At 42.9% G+C, this 17,498-nt stretch overlaps 2 protein-coding genes across 4 annotated transcripts; one reads left to right on the top strand and one right to left on the bottom strand.

Moving 5' to 3' along the window:
• Positions 1 to 256: 256 nt before the first annotated feature.
• LOC117729601 (mitochondrial coenzyme A transporter SLC25A42-like) lies at positions 257 to 6,136 on the bottom strand. 3 transcript variants are annotated; one of them, XM_034530842.1, is made up of 8 exons: positions 5,903 to 6,136; positions 5,424 to 5,594; positions 3,886 to 3,997; positions 3,742 to 3,767; positions 2,408 to 2,574; positions 2,211 to 2,327; positions 1,923 to 2,074; positions 257 to 1,430 (listed from the first exon to the last, which is right to left on the bottom strand). In XM_034530842.1, exons 2-8 carry the CDS (start codon positions 5,508 to 5,510, stop codon positions 1,105 to 1,107), a joined length of 987 nt encoding a protein of 328 aa, XP_034386733.1. In that variant the 5' UTR covers positions 5,511 to 5,594; positions 5,903 to 6,136; the 3' UTR covers positions 257 to 1,104. The 3 variants fall into 3 exon arrangements, with proteins under 3 accessions (XP_034386733.1, XP_034386731.1, XP_034386732.1); XM_034530840.1 differs by having other exon boundaries at positions 1,009 to 1,430; positions 3,886 to 4,033; positions 5,903 to 6,032; XM_034530841.1 differs by having other exon boundaries at positions 1,009 to 1,430; positions 3,886 to 4,030; positions 5,903 to 6,032.
• A 711-nt stretch (positions 6,137 to 6,847) lies between these two features.
• mau2 (MAU2 sister chromatid cohesion factor) lies at positions 6,848 to 15,611 on the top strand. The gene is made up of 18 exons (XM_034531066.1): positions 6,848 to 7,128; positions 7,489 to 7,572; positions 7,747 to 7,842; positions 8,079 to 8,173; positions 9,162 to 9,189; positions 9,389 to 9,544; positions 9,711 to 9,857; positions 10,507 to 10,597; positions 10,715 to 10,818; positions 10,922 to 10,999; positions 11,571 to 11,636; positions 11,763 to 11,846; positions 12,600 to 12,649; positions 12,802 to 12,879; positions 13,006 to 13,117; positions 14,095 to 14,185; positions 14,325 to 14,452; positions 14,913 to 15,611. Exons 1-18 carry the CDS (start codon positions 6,895 to 6,897, stop codon positions 14,985 to 14,987), a joined length of 1,797 nt encoding a protein of 598 aa, XP_034386957.1. The 5' UTR covers positions 6,848 to 6,894; the 3' UTR covers positions 14,988 to 15,611.
• Positions 15,612 to 17,498: the final 1,887 nt, after the last annotated feature.

The following is a 17,498-nucleotide window of genomic DNA, read 5'->3' as shown; positions in this document are numbered from 1 at the left end:
AATATAGGTGCAAAACACAAAAACAACCAGTCATTGATATCATGGTTATGTAAGTAAGACCACAACAAAGATATAGTCAGTGAACGCAACATTACCAATTGAAGATCTTTGTCTATTGGGACCATTTCTATTTAACGTGGCTTGGTTTATCCAATGGCGCCCTCTAGTGGCCAAAAGGGCTCATCGCTCCCAGCTGTGGGAGGAATTACTCTATATTGAAAATGTGAATGTAAAATTATTCACATGAAACGTATAATTGAGTTGAATGCTTTGGCCATTTTCTTTTTTGAATTTATTTTCAGGCTAACAGCTCCTTAAAAACAATGATACAACAATGACATAGTAATATGCACATAAAACAATATATATATTTAGATTTATTTGATTTGCGTCCACTCATTAGACATATTTATGAGATTACAACTCCTCATGCCAGATGGACAGTGAGACTGTGCAGTCCTGCTGACATGATGACCCTCCTACAATCAATCTTAATTCAACCCTCAGTGGCACCATCTAGAAATAAAAAAAATTAAACATATTGCATAATGACCGTTTCATTAAAATCCATACCCCCCCCCCTCAGTTCATTTGAAACGACCAAAAGGAAAAACAAAAGCAACGCGATTAGAATTGAAATAAAAACGTCCCTCCAAATTAAAAAAAAAAAAAGCAATAAAAATCAAGTTATCGCTGTCGTCTAATAAAGTGCGAGCATTACCTTATTAAAGTGCTCCGTATTTTCCATGAAAAAGAACATAACTTCTCTGGACCCACCGTTGCTCCGTTCATCCCTCGCGCCGCCCTGACAGGCGACGGGATTTTCAAAACAAAAGTTGGGATTGCGAGAACGACGATTTAAAAAAAAAAAAAAAGAAAAAGACACTTATTATTTCCTCTCGCGCTCCACCTCCCGTCAGTGAATCCTGATTGTGCGTTTACGTGAGTGTGAGAAACGGCATTTCTTTGTGCACAACAGATCTCCTCCTCCTCCTCCTCCTCCTCCTCGAAGGGAAACGGACCGTGCGGCTGGACGGCCTCTTATTGCTGCCTCCTCCCGTCACGCCAAGTCTTCTTTTTTTTGTTGTTGTTTTGTTTGCGACTTCAGTGTGCGAAGTATCCCATCCGATGCAGTTTGAGCAGAGAGCTGTGCGTGACGTCGAACGTGGTGAGGCTGATCCCCACGGCGATGGGCCCTTTAATCCAGTTCATGCTCAGGCCCTTGTACAGTCCGCGCATGACGCCCTCCTGCGCTACGATCCCGCGCATGGTCCCCAGGATGGTGGCGTACGACGAGCCGGTGACGCCGGCCGTCTGCATGCGCCGGCGCACCACGTCCAGCGGGTAGGAGGCGGACTGCCCGATGAGGCCGGCGCAGGCGCCAAACGCCAGGCGCTCCAGGGGGTACGGCTGGGGTCGCTTAGTCTTCTCTGGAGCGGAAAGGAAAAACACAAAAAGGAAAGAAAGAGTTCAACATTTAATATCGGAAAATATCACTTCACTGAACCGAACGTAGACATTTAAAGGGCCAGCATGCAGGATTTATTAGCAGAAAGGAAATATATCACTCGTATCTGTGTTTTCATCATCTTAAGAGTTGCCACGTGGCACGTAGCTGCCATGTTTCTACGGTAGCCCAGAACGGACAAACCAAACACTGACTCCGAAGTTCTCTGAGGTGCTCGTGAAACTACGGTAACGCCAGAAGCAACACGTTGTACCGCCAAACACCGTCTGACTTCTGTTGCTGCCAAAGTGGCGTCCTGTTACGTTAGCGCATGTTACCGGCTAACGGTACCGCCGTCTTGGAAAGGGAGGGGTGAGCGGAGGGGTGTCCGGGTGGTTGCATTCGGCACCCGCTAAGATCGCCACCAAATCTCCCGCACTGCCCCTTTAAGAAAGAGAAGTAAAGTGGTCGGTACCGGTGTGCAGCTTCTTGAGGGTCTCATATGTGAAGAATGTGATCCCCGCGTATGGGATGACACCCATGATCGTGGGCGTGAAGCCTCTGTAAAGGGTCCTGACGCCCTCCTCTTGGGAGATCCGCACAAAGACGTGCATGATGTTGCTGTACCTGTCCCGAGACAAAGCATGTTATGTGACATTAAAAAGGGACAGTGGCAAGGCAACACATATACATAAGAGAGGGAGCCCTCGGTGCACGGTCGTGGGTGCTATGGGACTCGAACAAACAGGGGTTGGGTGCTTACATTTCTCTGGCTGTGACTGCCATCCTGGCTCGCACCATGTCCAGAGGATAGGTGAGCATCGCCGCGGTGGTGCCGGCCAGGGAGCCGGCCAGGAAGCGTTGGAAGGGAGGCAGAGCTCTGAAACAAACACGAGACATCTGTAGTAAATAATAATAATAAAAACCAAGACTAAGAGTCTACAGCCACGCTCTACTCACTTCCCCTGGTAGCCGTAGTAGCCCCCCAGTAGCTCTTTGTACTGGTCGTGAGAGCAGAACTGGATGGCAGCGTAGGGCATGACCCTCATCATGGTGGCGGAGTTCCCCCTCCACAGGCTGAGCAGCCCATCCTTCATGTAGGAGCAGTAGATGAGCCTGAAGGCCTCCTGGGGGTGATGGACACGCTGGGTTAGCCGCAGAGACAGACGCCCCTCTAAGGAGCTAACGTGATAATCTTAGTCTGTTCGAGGGGCCGCAATCACGTGTGGTTTTTAGGAGTGATTGTGTACACACACACACACACACACACACACACACACACACACACACACACACACACACACACACACACACACACACACACACACACACACACACACACACACACACACACACACACACACACACACACACACACACACACACACACACACACACACACACACACACACACACACACACACACACACACACACACACACACACACACACACACACACACGCACACGCACACACGCACACACGCACACACGCACACACGCACACACGCACACACGCACATGTGTGTGCGCCAGTGTGGCTGTGACATAATAGGGTAAAATAATACGAGAAGAAAGATCTACCAGGTGCATCCCAGAGGTCCAACTAGGGTTGTTTTGTTATTTATATTAATTAAGTAATTGTTTAATATATAAAATGTAAAAAGACATATGATTTACAATATTAGAGGAAGTGATAACTTTTCTTAAAACACTTTATTTTCCTTTTCATTAAAAATTCTTTGCAAAATCCTCTTAGTAGCGCCCCCACCCCCTCCCCCTCCAGACTCCGGTTCCCCCTCCGGTAAACACCGTTAGCTCGCTCTGCTTTATCACCACCGTTTTCAAAACTGCGCTGTTAGCACAGTTAGCCGCGGGCGCCATGTTGAGAGCCATCGAGAGGCAGTCGAAATGCTCTCAATCTCAGATCCTGCACCTTGAAAAAGATATTGCACCTCCTGCGTTTTTTTATTTTATGTATATATTTATTTATAGAAATAACAACATCTCTATATGACCTACTACTTGTTGTTATTATATATATATATATATATATATATATATATATATATATATATACACACACACAATTTGATTAATTGTGCAGCCTTTATTTAGAATTGTATATAAAATAAAGAAATATTCATATGAGAATGTGTAAACACCAAATGTTTTTTTGTTTATTTATACTTTCAATAAATCAATTATCAAAATTGTCACCAATTAATTACCAGCATTAACACATTTTACCACGCCTTTTAACTTTGTCCTGCCGGTGTAGGAACCTGAACTCACCTTGGCTGAGAATCTGTTGGAGGACACTGTGGAGACACAAGAGACTCGGGGTTAAAGATCACACTTCTCCCTCGAGGGCTGAACATCTACTAAGAGGATTAGCGGTCACGAGACATCGTTGTGTGCATGCAGCGTCGTTCTCGCCTTGGAAAATGATCTTGGTCCGGTCCAGAGGGGCGATGACCGTTTTGGCGATAGCTCCAGCGATGGCCCCGCACAGCAGGGAGTCCAGCACCGTCCATCTGGGCCTCAAGTCCTGTACGGGGGACGCACATGTTTCACATGGGCTCTGCTTTGGAAGACATCGTTGTCAGACTACAACATCAACAACAACGAAATAGCCAAACACTGGCCCTTCAAGATATCTGCACGACCCATTCATTCATGTTGCCATTCGGCGGCCGGTTTATCCTTATAAAACATTTAACAGGGACGTCATGTGTGCATCATCCCTCAGTAAAGTCACTGGGGCACAAACACCTGCACATGAATCACAAGAGATAAGGCCAACCGTTGCTCCACTGAAGGAAGGGCCAGTTGAACCCAATAAACAACCAGACCGACTGATAAGAAACTTAAACCGTAGTTTTGACCCACTTTTGAAAATCCGTCATTTACACGTTTAAATTAGGATGCACATATTACAGATTACCATATTGGTGTGCGAGTACATCAAGAGAGATGCAAAAGACTGAAGTTAAAGTCAGAGTATTTGCATAATGCTCAGGATATAAAGTACCTTCCTCTGGAGTCAATTGTCCTCAGCTTTGTTATATTATTTCATATATTTATTAACAATAAAAAAAAAAAATTTTAATAAATATTGTCTAGTATATTCACACATTCGAAACCCTGTGATACGACAGTAAAGGCCTGTCAGGATTGTCCTTCTTCAACACTACTTAAAGAGTTTCTTGGTAAACTAAAGGCCAGATTTAGATCAGCTGTCACCTCATTGCTAATTCCAGCGATGCGCCGGTTGTGTTGTGGCAGAGAAGCAGGCGGCTCCATTGCCCCGAGCCGGAGAGTCCGGTTGGGTTTATGGGGTAGAAATCACATCACAATAGGATATCGGAAAAACTATTTTTTTATTTAAATAGCTCCTATTTAAAAAGAGATTATTTAAACGGTGCCTATTAAAAAGAGATTATTGAGAGAGTATTGTGTTTAGATGTGTGACGACTAAATCGATACGTTTTCAGCCGTTAAGTAAATTGCCAACTATTTTGATAACAACTTTAATCGAGTACATTTTCTGATTCCAGCTTCTTAAATGTGAATATTTTCTCTTTTTTTTTTTCCTTCCTCTTTGACAATAAACTGAACATGTGGACATCTGAGGTCATCATCTTGGACTTTGAGAATTTTTTCTGACATTTTATAGAACAAACAACTAATTTTGTATGTTCTTTTTAAATGCAATGTACTCACCGCCCAATAAGTACAACACTTGAGATTTGCAAATAGCTGATCGTCAGGGTTTCATTACTCTCAGGTTAACGATGTGATGTTGACCCATTTTCCACGCAGCCATTTGTAAACAAGGTCAAGGATATTGTGGTCCATAACAGCTGCTCTAAATATATATATATATATATATATATATACATATACATACATCACATATCGGCATCAACGTGAACACGTGCGCGAGTATTAACAGAAACAATGATCGTGCTCACTGTTGCTTGGCCGGAGGGGGGCAGAGCCAGCCCGGTGGCCTCGGACACTGGAAGGGGGCTCTGGTGGTCGCTCACGTGGGGGTCCATGTGTGCCCTTCACGGGTTAACAAGGCTGTCGGAGAACTCAGTCAGTCATCCAGGAATGTGTGGGGAGCGGGGGGAAGCCACCCACTGGAGGAGGAATGAAATTAAAAAAATATGGAGGAGAATAACCAAAACAACAGCCAGCCATGACGCACAGCCTCAGTCACACTGACAGCTCGTAAAGGCAGCTCTCTGATCCGATTACTTTACAGCACACTAAAACAAATACTACACAGATTATCAAATATACAATCTTGTACTTTTTCTTCAACTAATGGGTGCTGATAAAAACAACAACAACAACAACCGCACCTGGATTAAATCAACGCGAATCAGAGTTATGCAAAAGATATGAACAGGCACGTGAATGTCACTTAAATGCTGCATTTAATTACCTTTGTTTTCGTCCGTGTTTACAAGCCTGACGACACTCTGCCGCTGCAGATTCTTGCACAGTCGGGAGGCTCGCTCACAACTTGCGTGTCCGCCTGCTGCACGTCTCCTTTCCTTTGCTTTCCTTTCCTTCCCCCCCACCCCGTGTGTGTGAAGACGGTCGCTGTGGACAGGTGCGGAGCGGCGGCGCAGTGTGTCGCGCTATTTATAGACGACGAGCGACGAGCGAAGTTCTGCCGCCGCCTGGTTCTGCGCACAAGATTATTTGGGTCTTGAAAAAAAAAAAAAAGGAAAAGAAAGAACTGGGGTAGTGTTTTGGACTACAATACCCACGAGCGAGTCGCGTTGTTCGGAGAGGAAATCTCGCGAGTTTATCTAAAACGTCGGGTTGCCAGTTCTGCTGATATCAGTCTATGCTGCGTTCATTACATTTTGAGTTTTCGGAGCAGTTTCAACACACACAACAAAGTTGAACAAGTGCGTGGTTAAATTAATTAGTTATCCACAGTAAAGTGCAATGATTTGTTTCAAGAATGATCAATTTCAGAGGTTTTTATTGGATATGAACATTTACTTTTTATACATCTTCCATATGGTTAGTTGAGATTCAGCATATGCATATTGTAGGTTTTCCAATCATAACCTTATTGTGACACATAGGGAAGCACAAATATTCATATTTCTCAATTAAACAGAATGAAGTAAGAGTAGTAGGTCCCACAACATGGAAATTATACAACATTGCTGCCTTCCTTGAGAAAATGGGATCAGTTGTACCCTGTGTTTTTATTAAAAATTGTTATAAATAAATATACAAGTAGAAAGTATTGTATTAGTGTTGGTCATCATACACGGTTAAATGTTTACTTAAAAAAAAAAAAAAAAAGTGATGGATTGGGGGGTTGAAACACTCTGGTTGTGGGTTTTAAAGGACCGAACCTGGCAACCCGGCGGTCTGGCCATAGCGCTGAAAAACTTGTTGTTGTCGGGGAAAATGGCGTCAAACGTTGAGGCCCCGGAGCGCTGGTACCTCGCCCTTCTCGGCTTTGCGGAGCATTTTCGAACCTCCAGTCCGCCCAAAATTCGGCTCTGCGTCCACTGTCTACAGGCGGTGTTTCAGTTCAAGCCGCCGCAGAGGATCGAGGCCCGGACGCACCTTCAGCTGGGCTCGGTCCTCTACCACCACACCAAGAACAGCGAGCTGGCCCGCAGCCACCTGGAGAAAGCGGTGAGGGACCATCGATTCAGGAAAGAGCGGGGATGCGGCGGAGTGTAGGCCGCGGGCGGCGGACAAACGGGCGGACGGCGGAAATGTTGAAGTAGCTCGTTAACGGAGAGAAGGTCAAACGTGGAAAGAAGTTGACATTTAGGATTTTCTTACGCGTTTTTTCTCCTTCTTCTTCTTCTCGGGGCTAAATATGTGTCCCGGGCCGGCCCCGCTTTCCGTCCGTTTTTTTTTATTTTTTTTATTACTGATGTTAGCCACCCCCCAAAAATAAGCCTCTGTACGGGATTATTATCGGTTCATAAAGATGGCAAACACCGACAATGTGACGCCGGTAACATGTTGGTATCTCTTGTTTTGCAGTGGTTCATATCTCAACAAGTCCCTCAGTTCGAAGATGTCAAATTTGAAGCTGCCAGCATTTTGTCAGAACTCTTCTGCCAACAGGTAAATTATCTTTTTTTTTTTTAAAGTATCATACACGTTACATTACCTCATGCATGCACATTGCATTATGGCTTTACGTGCAAGATAATGTATGCATAGTTTTCTTTAAAATATATATATTTTTTTATGATTGATTGTTGACTATCGATACACCATTTCTAAATCAATTTTCAGAATCTGGTGGACTCTGCAAAACCCCTCCTGCGCAAGGCCATCCAGATATCGCAACAAACGCCATACTGGCACTGCAGATTGTTGTTCCAGTTGGCGGTATGTATCAGGGGTCACGGCGGTGCACAGGGGTCACATTGTTGCACTCGCAACAGTCATTTCCAATGCTTTGAGTTGAGAAATGAGAACACACACACACACGTACGACACGTCGCTCACACTTGTGCTGTGTGTGTGTGTGTGTGTGTGTTTTAAAAATTGGATTTTTTTTGTTTGTTTTTATTTTGCAAGAGTCCAGACTTTTGTGACCACAACGTTGTTATTGCTTCTTTCAGCAACTTCATACACTGGAGAAAGACTTGGTGTCGGCGTGTGACCTGCTGGGGGTCGGAGCCGAGTACGCCCGAGTGGTCGGGTCGGAATATACCAGGTAAATGTCCGTGCCCCCCCCCACCCGATCTTGTCGAATGCATATTGAAGCATCTTCTTGGTCCTATTGAGATAAAGACTTCTACGACAAGTGAGCCCTAGCCAAGACGGTGTACAAATGGCAGCATCCAACACATAAGATACAATAGATAAACAAAAAACAAAACTCTACGTCATATAGTGCATGAACAATAGTACTTTACTTTAAGTACTTATTGAAAGCACTTTAAACTGAAGCCCTGAGGTCTTTTAAAAAAAAAAGCTGATCTTGCACATTTGAAACGTTACTGCCTTCTCATCTACGCACCGTGAGGGACAGCCATCCTGCCCCGAGCTACACGGTTCAACGATTGGTCTCGAAGCTTAAATTAGTGACATATTTCAGGGCTGAGTGATGATGCGGCGGGTCCAGTTTAGACAAGGTGGAGGGAGGGCGTGGCAGACGTGCAAGAAAATAGCAATCGACAAACAAGGGGAAAGAATGCGAGCAGCTTAGTCTTTGCTCGACGCCGTGGAAAAACAAAACCCCCGTGTGAATTAGAATTTTTATTTTTGAGATGGTCAGTAGAGTGTTTTAAAGTTTAGACTTCAAACCACGCTAATAGACATGGAAATTGGACAATAAAACTCTTGACGGCAGCCCTGCGCCGTGGCTGACATCACATTCCCAATGTCCCTTTTTACAGAAGCACCACAGAGCCCCAGAACACATGGGATGTCATTTTTGGGATTTATAAAATGATACATCCTAATCCTATCAACGTTGTGTTTAGCTGCTTTTGCAAATGTCATTTGTTTTCCCACCTATCAAATGACAATCTGCTGGTTCAACCAGTTCTGACTTCTTGCTGAAGCATCCCTTTTGCTACCGAAACAACTGTGGCACAAAGTGCTTATGGATATTTATGAAATATTGATTGATTGTGAGAACTGGCTGGTGGAGAAGAAAAAAAAGAAGCTTACTTTGTGTGTTTTTTTTGCTTGTTTAGGGCACTGTTTCTCCTCAGTAAAGGAATGGTGAGTCATCTGCTCTACTTTACCTTTTTTTTTTTTTTTATGCTATTTGTACCGTTGCACCATAACGGTATAAACAAGGATTTATTTGACCGACACCGACATTTGTTTTGTGTCCATCAATAACTATATAGTTGTAATAGTTGTTGTTTTTAAACATCAAATTCTATCAAGTTTTATTTATTAATTTTTTTCTCCCAAGTTGCTGCTAATGGAGAGGAAGCTCGGGGAGGTGCATCCTCTGCTCACGCTGTGCGGAACTATTGTAGAAAACTGGCAGGGAAACCCCATCCAGAAGGAGTCCCTGAGGGTCTTCTTCCTGGTCCTGCAGGTCACACACTACCTGGATGCTGGACAGGTAGGCAAACCGAGTCCTGTTATACATTGATATCAAAGGCGGGTTCGAGGCTATTTCGATGTCTTGTCGCCTCAAACCGCTTGAAGCCGAGACAGGATGGATATATATATATATATATATATATATATATATATATACACATCTTTCTGTTGTGGCGTCCGACCAGGTGAAGAGCGTGAAGCCGTGTCTGAAGCAGCTGCAGCAGTGCATCCAGACCATTTCGACGCTCCACGACGACGAGATTCTGCCCAGCAACCCGGCCGACCTCTTCCACTGGCTGCCCAAGGAGCACATGTGTGTCCTCGTCTATTTGGTAAGAGACGCATCCATTTGATGGGCCTCATTGTCAGGTGACCATGGCTCGTCTGTGCGATTTATTTTTATATATATATATATATATATATATCTATCTCTCCAGTCAAATTGAACACGCCGTCTGTACGGGAGTGAAAAAGAGTTGGCGCTTGCAATCTGTATCACGAGGAGCAACGCCCTGAAAAACAAGGTTTTAATAGACCGTGTGGTGTTGTCGTTTTTTCTTTACGAACATACAATTGAATCTCAATTTTCTATGAAAGAAAAGTTACAAACATGTTATGTTTGCAGACTATTGTGGTTCTTGGAAAGAGAGAAAATGTTCCTTTAGAGGACATTTCAGTGTCGTCCACAAGAGTTTTCAGAAGAACACTTCCCGGGCGTGTCACTGAATTTATTTACCACTTGGTGCTTTTATCCTCTTAAAGAATGCACCACTAATCTGGTGCTGAGCCCGTCGCGGGCGGAGAGAAATAAACCCCACTTACCACACTCGAGACAACATTTGGGTTTGTTTTTTACGACGCATCCTATGACTTTGAAATCAAAAGAAAACCAACAACAATGACTGTCGTCGTGGTGGTGGTGGTTGTTGTTGTTGTCCTTCTAGATAGCGTGACACGTAACGACTCCTTGTCATTTCACAGGTGACGGTCATGCACTCCATGCAAGCGGGCTACCTGGAGAAAGCTCAGAAGTACACAGATAAGGCTCTTATGCAACTAGAGAAACTAAAAAGTGAGTCGCCCCACATGTTGCTGTGCTGCTCTAAAACACACTTTAAAAAAAAAAACAACCATAAACAAACATTGTCCCACCACTCGGTTGTGCCTGATCTCTTACATGTTTCTCTAGTGTTGGACTGCAGCCCCATCCTCTCGACCTTTCAAGTCATTCTACTGGAGCACATCATCATGTGTCGGCTCGTCACGGGCCACAAGGCCACGGCGCTACAAGAGGTACGTGCAGCGAGATAAAAGATCCGGTCCGACAGGATTTGATTTCCGCGGCGTTGTCGGGAGGAGGAAAAGCGACGTTAACGGCCTGTTCTGTTCCGTGCAGATCTCTCAGGTGTGCCAGCTGTGCCAACAGTCCCCCAGGTTATTCACCAACCACGCTGCTCAGCTGCACACGCTATTAGTGAGTCTTTGTCACTTCAACGTTTGTGTGTGTGCGTGTGAATCTGGGTCACTATTTGCAACGCAAATAACAACGCAAAAATTCTAGTTAAATAAGTTTAGAATGTCCACTGAAAACAAATCGAGACATTTAAAAAAAAAAAAAATTGTTAAAATATATATATATATATATATATATATATATATATAGATATTTTTTAATCCATCCCTTTTATTTATGAAGATTCTTTTTTTTTTAAATATTTAAAATACTGTGACTTTAAAACATTTTTTATTTTGAAGGAGTCTCATAGATTCAGCAGTAGACATGTACATAATAAAAACAGGTATAGGAATTTTTTTTTAAAATGATGCGATAGATGGATTTAATTGATTTCGAATACAGTAGGTTTGTATGTATAAGAACTTTGTGAACTTGTCAGGGACGCCGACATTTTTAATGAGAAGCAAACCGCAGTTAAACATTACGAAAGCTCTTCTCTTATTTCTTCTTTTGTTTTGTTTACTACATCCCTGTGTTGTTACAAATGTCCGTCTGTAATGGCCGATCTGTTCCTCTCGTCATATCTCAGGGTCTGTACTGTATCTCGGTGAACTGTATGGATAACGCAGAGGCCCAGTTCACCACGGCTCTGCGGGTGAGTACGCCGTGAATTCCTTCCTCGGGTAGCGTCAGCCGTTTGTTCTCTCCTCTGTCTTAGTCGCCTCGCTCCTCCCCTCTTCCTCTGCCCTCTCTGATCTCAAAGATGTCGTTTGTGTTTCAGCTCACCACGCACCAGGAACTGTGGACGTACATCGTAACCAACTTAGCCAGCGTCTACATACGGGAAGGGAACCGACACCAGGAGGTCAGTGAAGTAATAACGGGTCACTTCTTTAAATTACAACAATGAACTGCAATCAATCACTTTAAATAAACAAAGAGAGAGAAAAAAAAAAAGAGGAAGTGGTTGGTATTCATTATGTCTTATTTGTGATGTGGAAACCGGGTTTGCCATGACGTAGTTTGTCCACCAGAGAGCGCTGATGAGTTCATTCTTCAACTCTTAAAAATGTCCAGCACAATATTTGATGTGATTCGTGTCTTGTTTAGTCAGCGGATTATAGTTATCAACGCACACTCTTATTTTGAAATAAAGGAAACATGAGTAGAGACAAACCTTTTTTTAAATTTTTTTTATTCACTGTACTTCAATAGTGCATTAACTCCATTAAAGAGAGTTTCACACTGTGTGTTCGCACCAGTCTTTTTAGAGCACGTTCAGGGGCTTTTGCACTTCCCTCTCTTCCATTATTTACCACATGTGGCCAAATTAAAAGTCTCATAATGCTCCGAATATTTAGAAACACACACACACACAGACATCGGAAGCATTAAAGTACGGCATCACATTTTGGATTCCCGATGACGCAGGATGACGATCATTTTAAAAACCGATCGTGTTTCCTCCTCTTGGTTTTCGCCTGCGTGAAGTCGGTGTGAACAGGAAATCGGACCAGAACTTAAAATGCAACGATGTAAAAAAAAAAAAAAAAAAAATGACACCGCAGGTGAGAAAGTACCCAATAAATATATTCCTTTTGTTTTGCTTCTTCTTCAGTTGTACAGCCTCCTAGAGAGAATAAACCCAGACCATAACTTCCCAGTAAGGTAAGAAACATACGTTTTTTACAGTTTGCATATCTTTATATATATATATATATATATATATATATATATACATACATTAAAGCAATGCACTTTGTCTAAACCGGATGACATTATTAAACGTGCCGCCCTTGTGTCTCTGCTCTGGCGTTCAGCTCTCATTGCCTCCGTGCTGCCGCCTTCTACATCAGAGGACTCTTGTCCTTCTTTCAAGGACGCTACAACGAGGCCAAGTACGTCGACTGAATGCAATCGCATCCCATTTCCTTGCATCTGCACACATTCCTATATGAATAATATATATATATATATATATATATATATATATATATATATATATCCGCCTTGTTGTGCTGCAGACGCTTCCTAAGGGAAACCCTGAAGATGTCTAACGCCGAGGACCTGAACCGACTGACCGCCTGCTCCCTGGTTCTGCTCGGCCACATCTTCTACGTTCTGGGCAACCACAGAGTAAGACCGATGAATACGAGACAGCTTCACCGAACGCCCGATCGGCGAGGTCACCGGGCCAGAACCGCTCCGTCTCGTTCGCCACAATAATGTTGGCGAAAAGAAAATAAACGTCACATACAGATTTATGAACAATTTATGTAATGAATCGCAATGAACGTGACGAGCTATTTGCCTCATTAGCTCTGACGATTAACTTTTTTTTTTAATGTGGCATTTCACGGCGAATACAGACAACGCGCATACATCAGCTTGTAGTTCTGGTTGTGGCCGGACTGGATGTGAACATCAGGTCAGACGACTCGTCTCGAGATGAAGACGTTCCATGTGTTTTTATGTAAGGTGACAAAGCAACAATATTTTTTTTATAAAGCCACTAGATATAGATCCCAAAATCTATTGACAGAGAAACCCTGAGATAGCGTAGTTATAGAGATACACATTTAATGTTTAGTATTAGAAATGTAATTTAAAACAATGTAATGTACTTTAAAACATACTCGACAAAACAATTAATTTCCCTACAGTAGCTAATCTGAAGCAAAAATTGTAATAACGTGGTGGGGATTATTTATTTTCTGTGCATTAATTATTATTTCGGGGATGACAAGCTGATGTTTTATGCCCACGAGTGATCCAAAAACGCCCCTTTGCGTTCACACATCAGCCTTTTTTTTAATTTATTTTTTTAACGGTTTATATGCGCGGCGGCCTCGTAAAACACGGGTGTGATTTAAAACGCGGTCGTTAATGTCCCGTTCCATCGATCGCTCCAGTGAGCCGGCGCCAGACGCAATCAATGTCATTACCCCCACCGGTGTTTACCCTGCGACGACGCGGCAAAATGGCCGCCGTGAAAGGGGGAGGGGGGGGGGGGGGGGGGGGCGGGCCTATTTCCAATAGGGGGGTTTGCACCCGTCTCTATTTCTTAAACTAAAAGTTTCCCTTTTTTTTTTTCTCCTTTTTTTTTTTTGTAGGAAAGCAACAACATGGTGGTACCCGCCATGCAGCTGGCCAGCAAGATCCCCGACATGTCCGTTCAGCTCTGGTCTTCGGCGCTGTTGAAAGGTACATCGCGATAACTATAAGGCTCTTTTTAATACGTTGACGTTGAAGAAAGGAGGAAAAAAAAAAAAAAAAAAAAGCCCCGCAAAAGAAACGCACCTCTGTCCTCGAGAACTGACGGTGCCGTGCGCTGTGCTTGCAGACTTGAACAAGGCCCTCGGGAACACCATGGACGCCCACGAGGCGGCCCAGATGCACCAGAACTTCTCCCAGCAGCTGCTGCAGGACCACATCGCCGCCTGCAGCCTCCCCGAGCATAACCTCATCAGTGTACGTGACATTCCTAATAGTTTAATTTAGTAGAGCTACGTTCAGCTCAATTCTCTCCACTATGTAAAATGCGCTTTGTAACGAAACATTCTCTTTTCTTGAAATGACAGTTTTAATTATGTCAAAAGAGATATTAGTTAATTGGGGAAAGCCATGCGTTAAACACTCATTCTGTTCTCATATTTAACACTTAGTGGTTTCTTTGACAAACATTTGGAAAAGTACCAGCTGAATATTTATAACCTCATTAACCTGTCTTCATATCGGCATAATTGGATCCACAGCACTTTCTCTCCAATATGTGGAATGTACATTCTTTTTTTATTTATTTTTAATGACGGTTCATGATGTAAATATTATTATACTAGAGGTATTAGTTACCCAGCCCTGCATTTCACTTGTATCGATGTTCTGCGGCGCTGAGGTTTTTATTTTTCTCTCCCTTTTCTGTTTTCTCCAGTGGACCGACGGCCCCCCTCCGGTCCAGATCCAAGCCCAGAACGGCCCGACCACCAGCCTCGCCAGCCTCCTATGAGACCCCCTCCCCTCCCCCCAACCCCCCCTCTGTCTCTCACGTGGCAGAAGCCGGTACATTATCACGAGCGACAGATCGATGCCTGAACAACAACCCGCCGTCAGAACCGCCGTCGCTGAGATTTGAGAGGATTTATTTTATTATTTTTTTAAACAGGTCGCAGAAATTTTTAGGCCTTATCACTTTATTAGTTTCTCGAAGATCGCTTCCTGATTGTCCGTCACTTCTTTTAATGGTTGTAAAGCAATTGCAACCGCTGTCGTGCATGTATTACACACTTTCTGATGGCGTGGACGCGGGGGGCCGGCTCTCTTGACTCTGGGCACATAGCGGCGTATAAAAGGGGCCTCTTGGGCTCGGGCGGAGGCAACCCTTCTCTACGGGTTGCCGGGTTTCTCTTCCATTTGTTGGAGATTTTAAAAGGGGGGAGGGCAGAAAAAAAATGTAGAAGAAATTAATTTATTCATGTTGATATTTTTGTATCTGTTGGTAAATATTTTACATCTTGCCTTTTTTTGTAAGGATCCTGTTTTTGTTTTGTTTTTTCATGCATGGAAGTTTCTAATGTGGACTCCCTGTACACTAGTTTGGGTTGCTAACTAAATAAATTCTTGGTTGATTTTATATTTTTTTTTTGCACAAAAAAAAAACATTCGAAAGAATAAGAGACATCTTGTAATATATTTTCACACATTAATCAGTTGGAAAAACTTTTCTTGGCAGCGTACATTGTATTGGGACAGTCCCCCCCCCCCCCCCCCCCTCCTCCCCGTGGACCGAAATATTGACGAGCGGTGTTTAAATACTTGTGGGTTTTTATATCATTTGGTTTGCCACGTACCCCTTTTTTTTCTTTTTTTTTTTTAAAGCAACACAACTAATGTATTTTTCCATAATATATTAATTCCCTGCCGATGTATTAATTTTTACAAATCAGTTTTAGACTTTTGGAGCTTACGGTAAATCCTTCAGATATTCAAAAAAAAATAATCAAAAGCAAATTTATTTTTATTTTGTTATATTTTAATTTTTTCTTGATAGTTCTACTAAAAAGGTTTCTTTACAGTATGTTTGTATAGATTTGCCACTCGTTGAACCTTTATTGTACAGTGACATTTTATAAAGGCAATTTAGTAAAAGTGTGATATGTATTTTTAGCTATCCTGTGTAGAAATCTCAATGCTTGGTATTTAAGGCACTCTGTAAGGACACAGTTTAAGCTTGAGTACTAGCCATATTCTATCCAATGCCTATGTTTTTAATGCTTACATTGTTTTCAATAATTTTCCAATAAAAATATGATTGAAAATTTGTAATGTACTGATGTTAATATCACGGTTGTTGACATCATGCCTTGTTTTTTAATAAGCGTGTGTGCTAAGTTCTTAATCGTCATGAGACAAACTGGTGAAGAGTTAGTGGTGATGTTTTTTAAGTGACCTGTAGGTGGTGCTAGAGCTTTCAAATGTGTTTATATGCATTCAATTGTCCTAATAATTCAATTCAATTTATGTTTTATCGCCCAAAATCACATATTTGCATCAGAGGGTTTTACAATTTGGACACATCCGACATCCTCTTTCCCGGGACCCTCACATTGGTGCAGGAATAACTTAAGGCTCAGGCTCCCATCCTACTTTAATGTCTTTTCTTCTCGACAAAATATGGAGAAATCGTAATTTTAGGGCTAAACGCTGTCGTATATTTCACTTTATGGATGTCAACTACAAACAGAAGTTACCATTTCTAGAAGAAAAACAGATTTTCCATGTAAACATTACGTGCCGGGAAGTTACCGCCACATTCTTGTGATTCTCAGTCAAATCAAATTGACAAGTCGATGCTTTTCAAAAAATAATATTTATTGTGATTTCTTTTTTTTCTTTTTAGCTCAGTGTGGTTCTCAAACTGTCTTCATTGTGTCTGGGAAGCTTGATTCACTCAAATCTCTCTGTATATGATATATATATTGTAATATGAAGAAGTGGAGATGCAGAGGAAACGTGGATGGAAATGTGGCCACTCAGGAGTAGATAAAACATGCTTTATATGTATATATATATATACACATATACATATACACGGCAGGACCTGGACTTTGTGCTGACTCGGAACCAGTGTTGAGTGATCCCAGGTGACAAGGACTTGCACCTGTTCAATCAGAATGAATCTGCTCAAAGGAGGCCTTTGGCTCAAAGCTCTCTACAAGGCAGGTGGTGCGCGGCGATTCAGAGGTGATCATTATTATTAATATTATCAGCAAGGCAGTCTGAGCAGATCTGCAATCAGCCAGAAATTATAGGGGGGCTCTCAGCAAGCGATGATAACCAGATCACAAGCAAGCAGTGTCCCTGCATGGTGAGCTCATGATGTAGTCTAGATGTGTCACATGGTGCGCTTGTGTCTCTGCGTGTACTTCAGGGGCAAACTGACCAGGTACACCCACCCAGAGGACAACCACGCGCCTCAGAGGCTCTCAGTCCAGTTTGGCGCTGGACTCTTAATTGCAAA

The sequence above is a fragment of the Cyclopterus lumpus genome, chromosome 4 (assembly GCF_009769545.1).
Source record: "Cyclopterus lumpus isolate fCycLum1 chromosome 4, fCycLum1.pri, whole genome shotgun sequence".
Classification (NCBI taxonomy): domain Eukaryota; kingdom Metazoa; phylum Chordata; class Actinopteri; order Perciformes; family Cyclopteridae; genus Cyclopterus; species Cyclopterus lumpus.
Note: the sequence above shows the minus strand (reverse complement) of the source record. Positions and strands in the feature narration are given on the sequence as shown.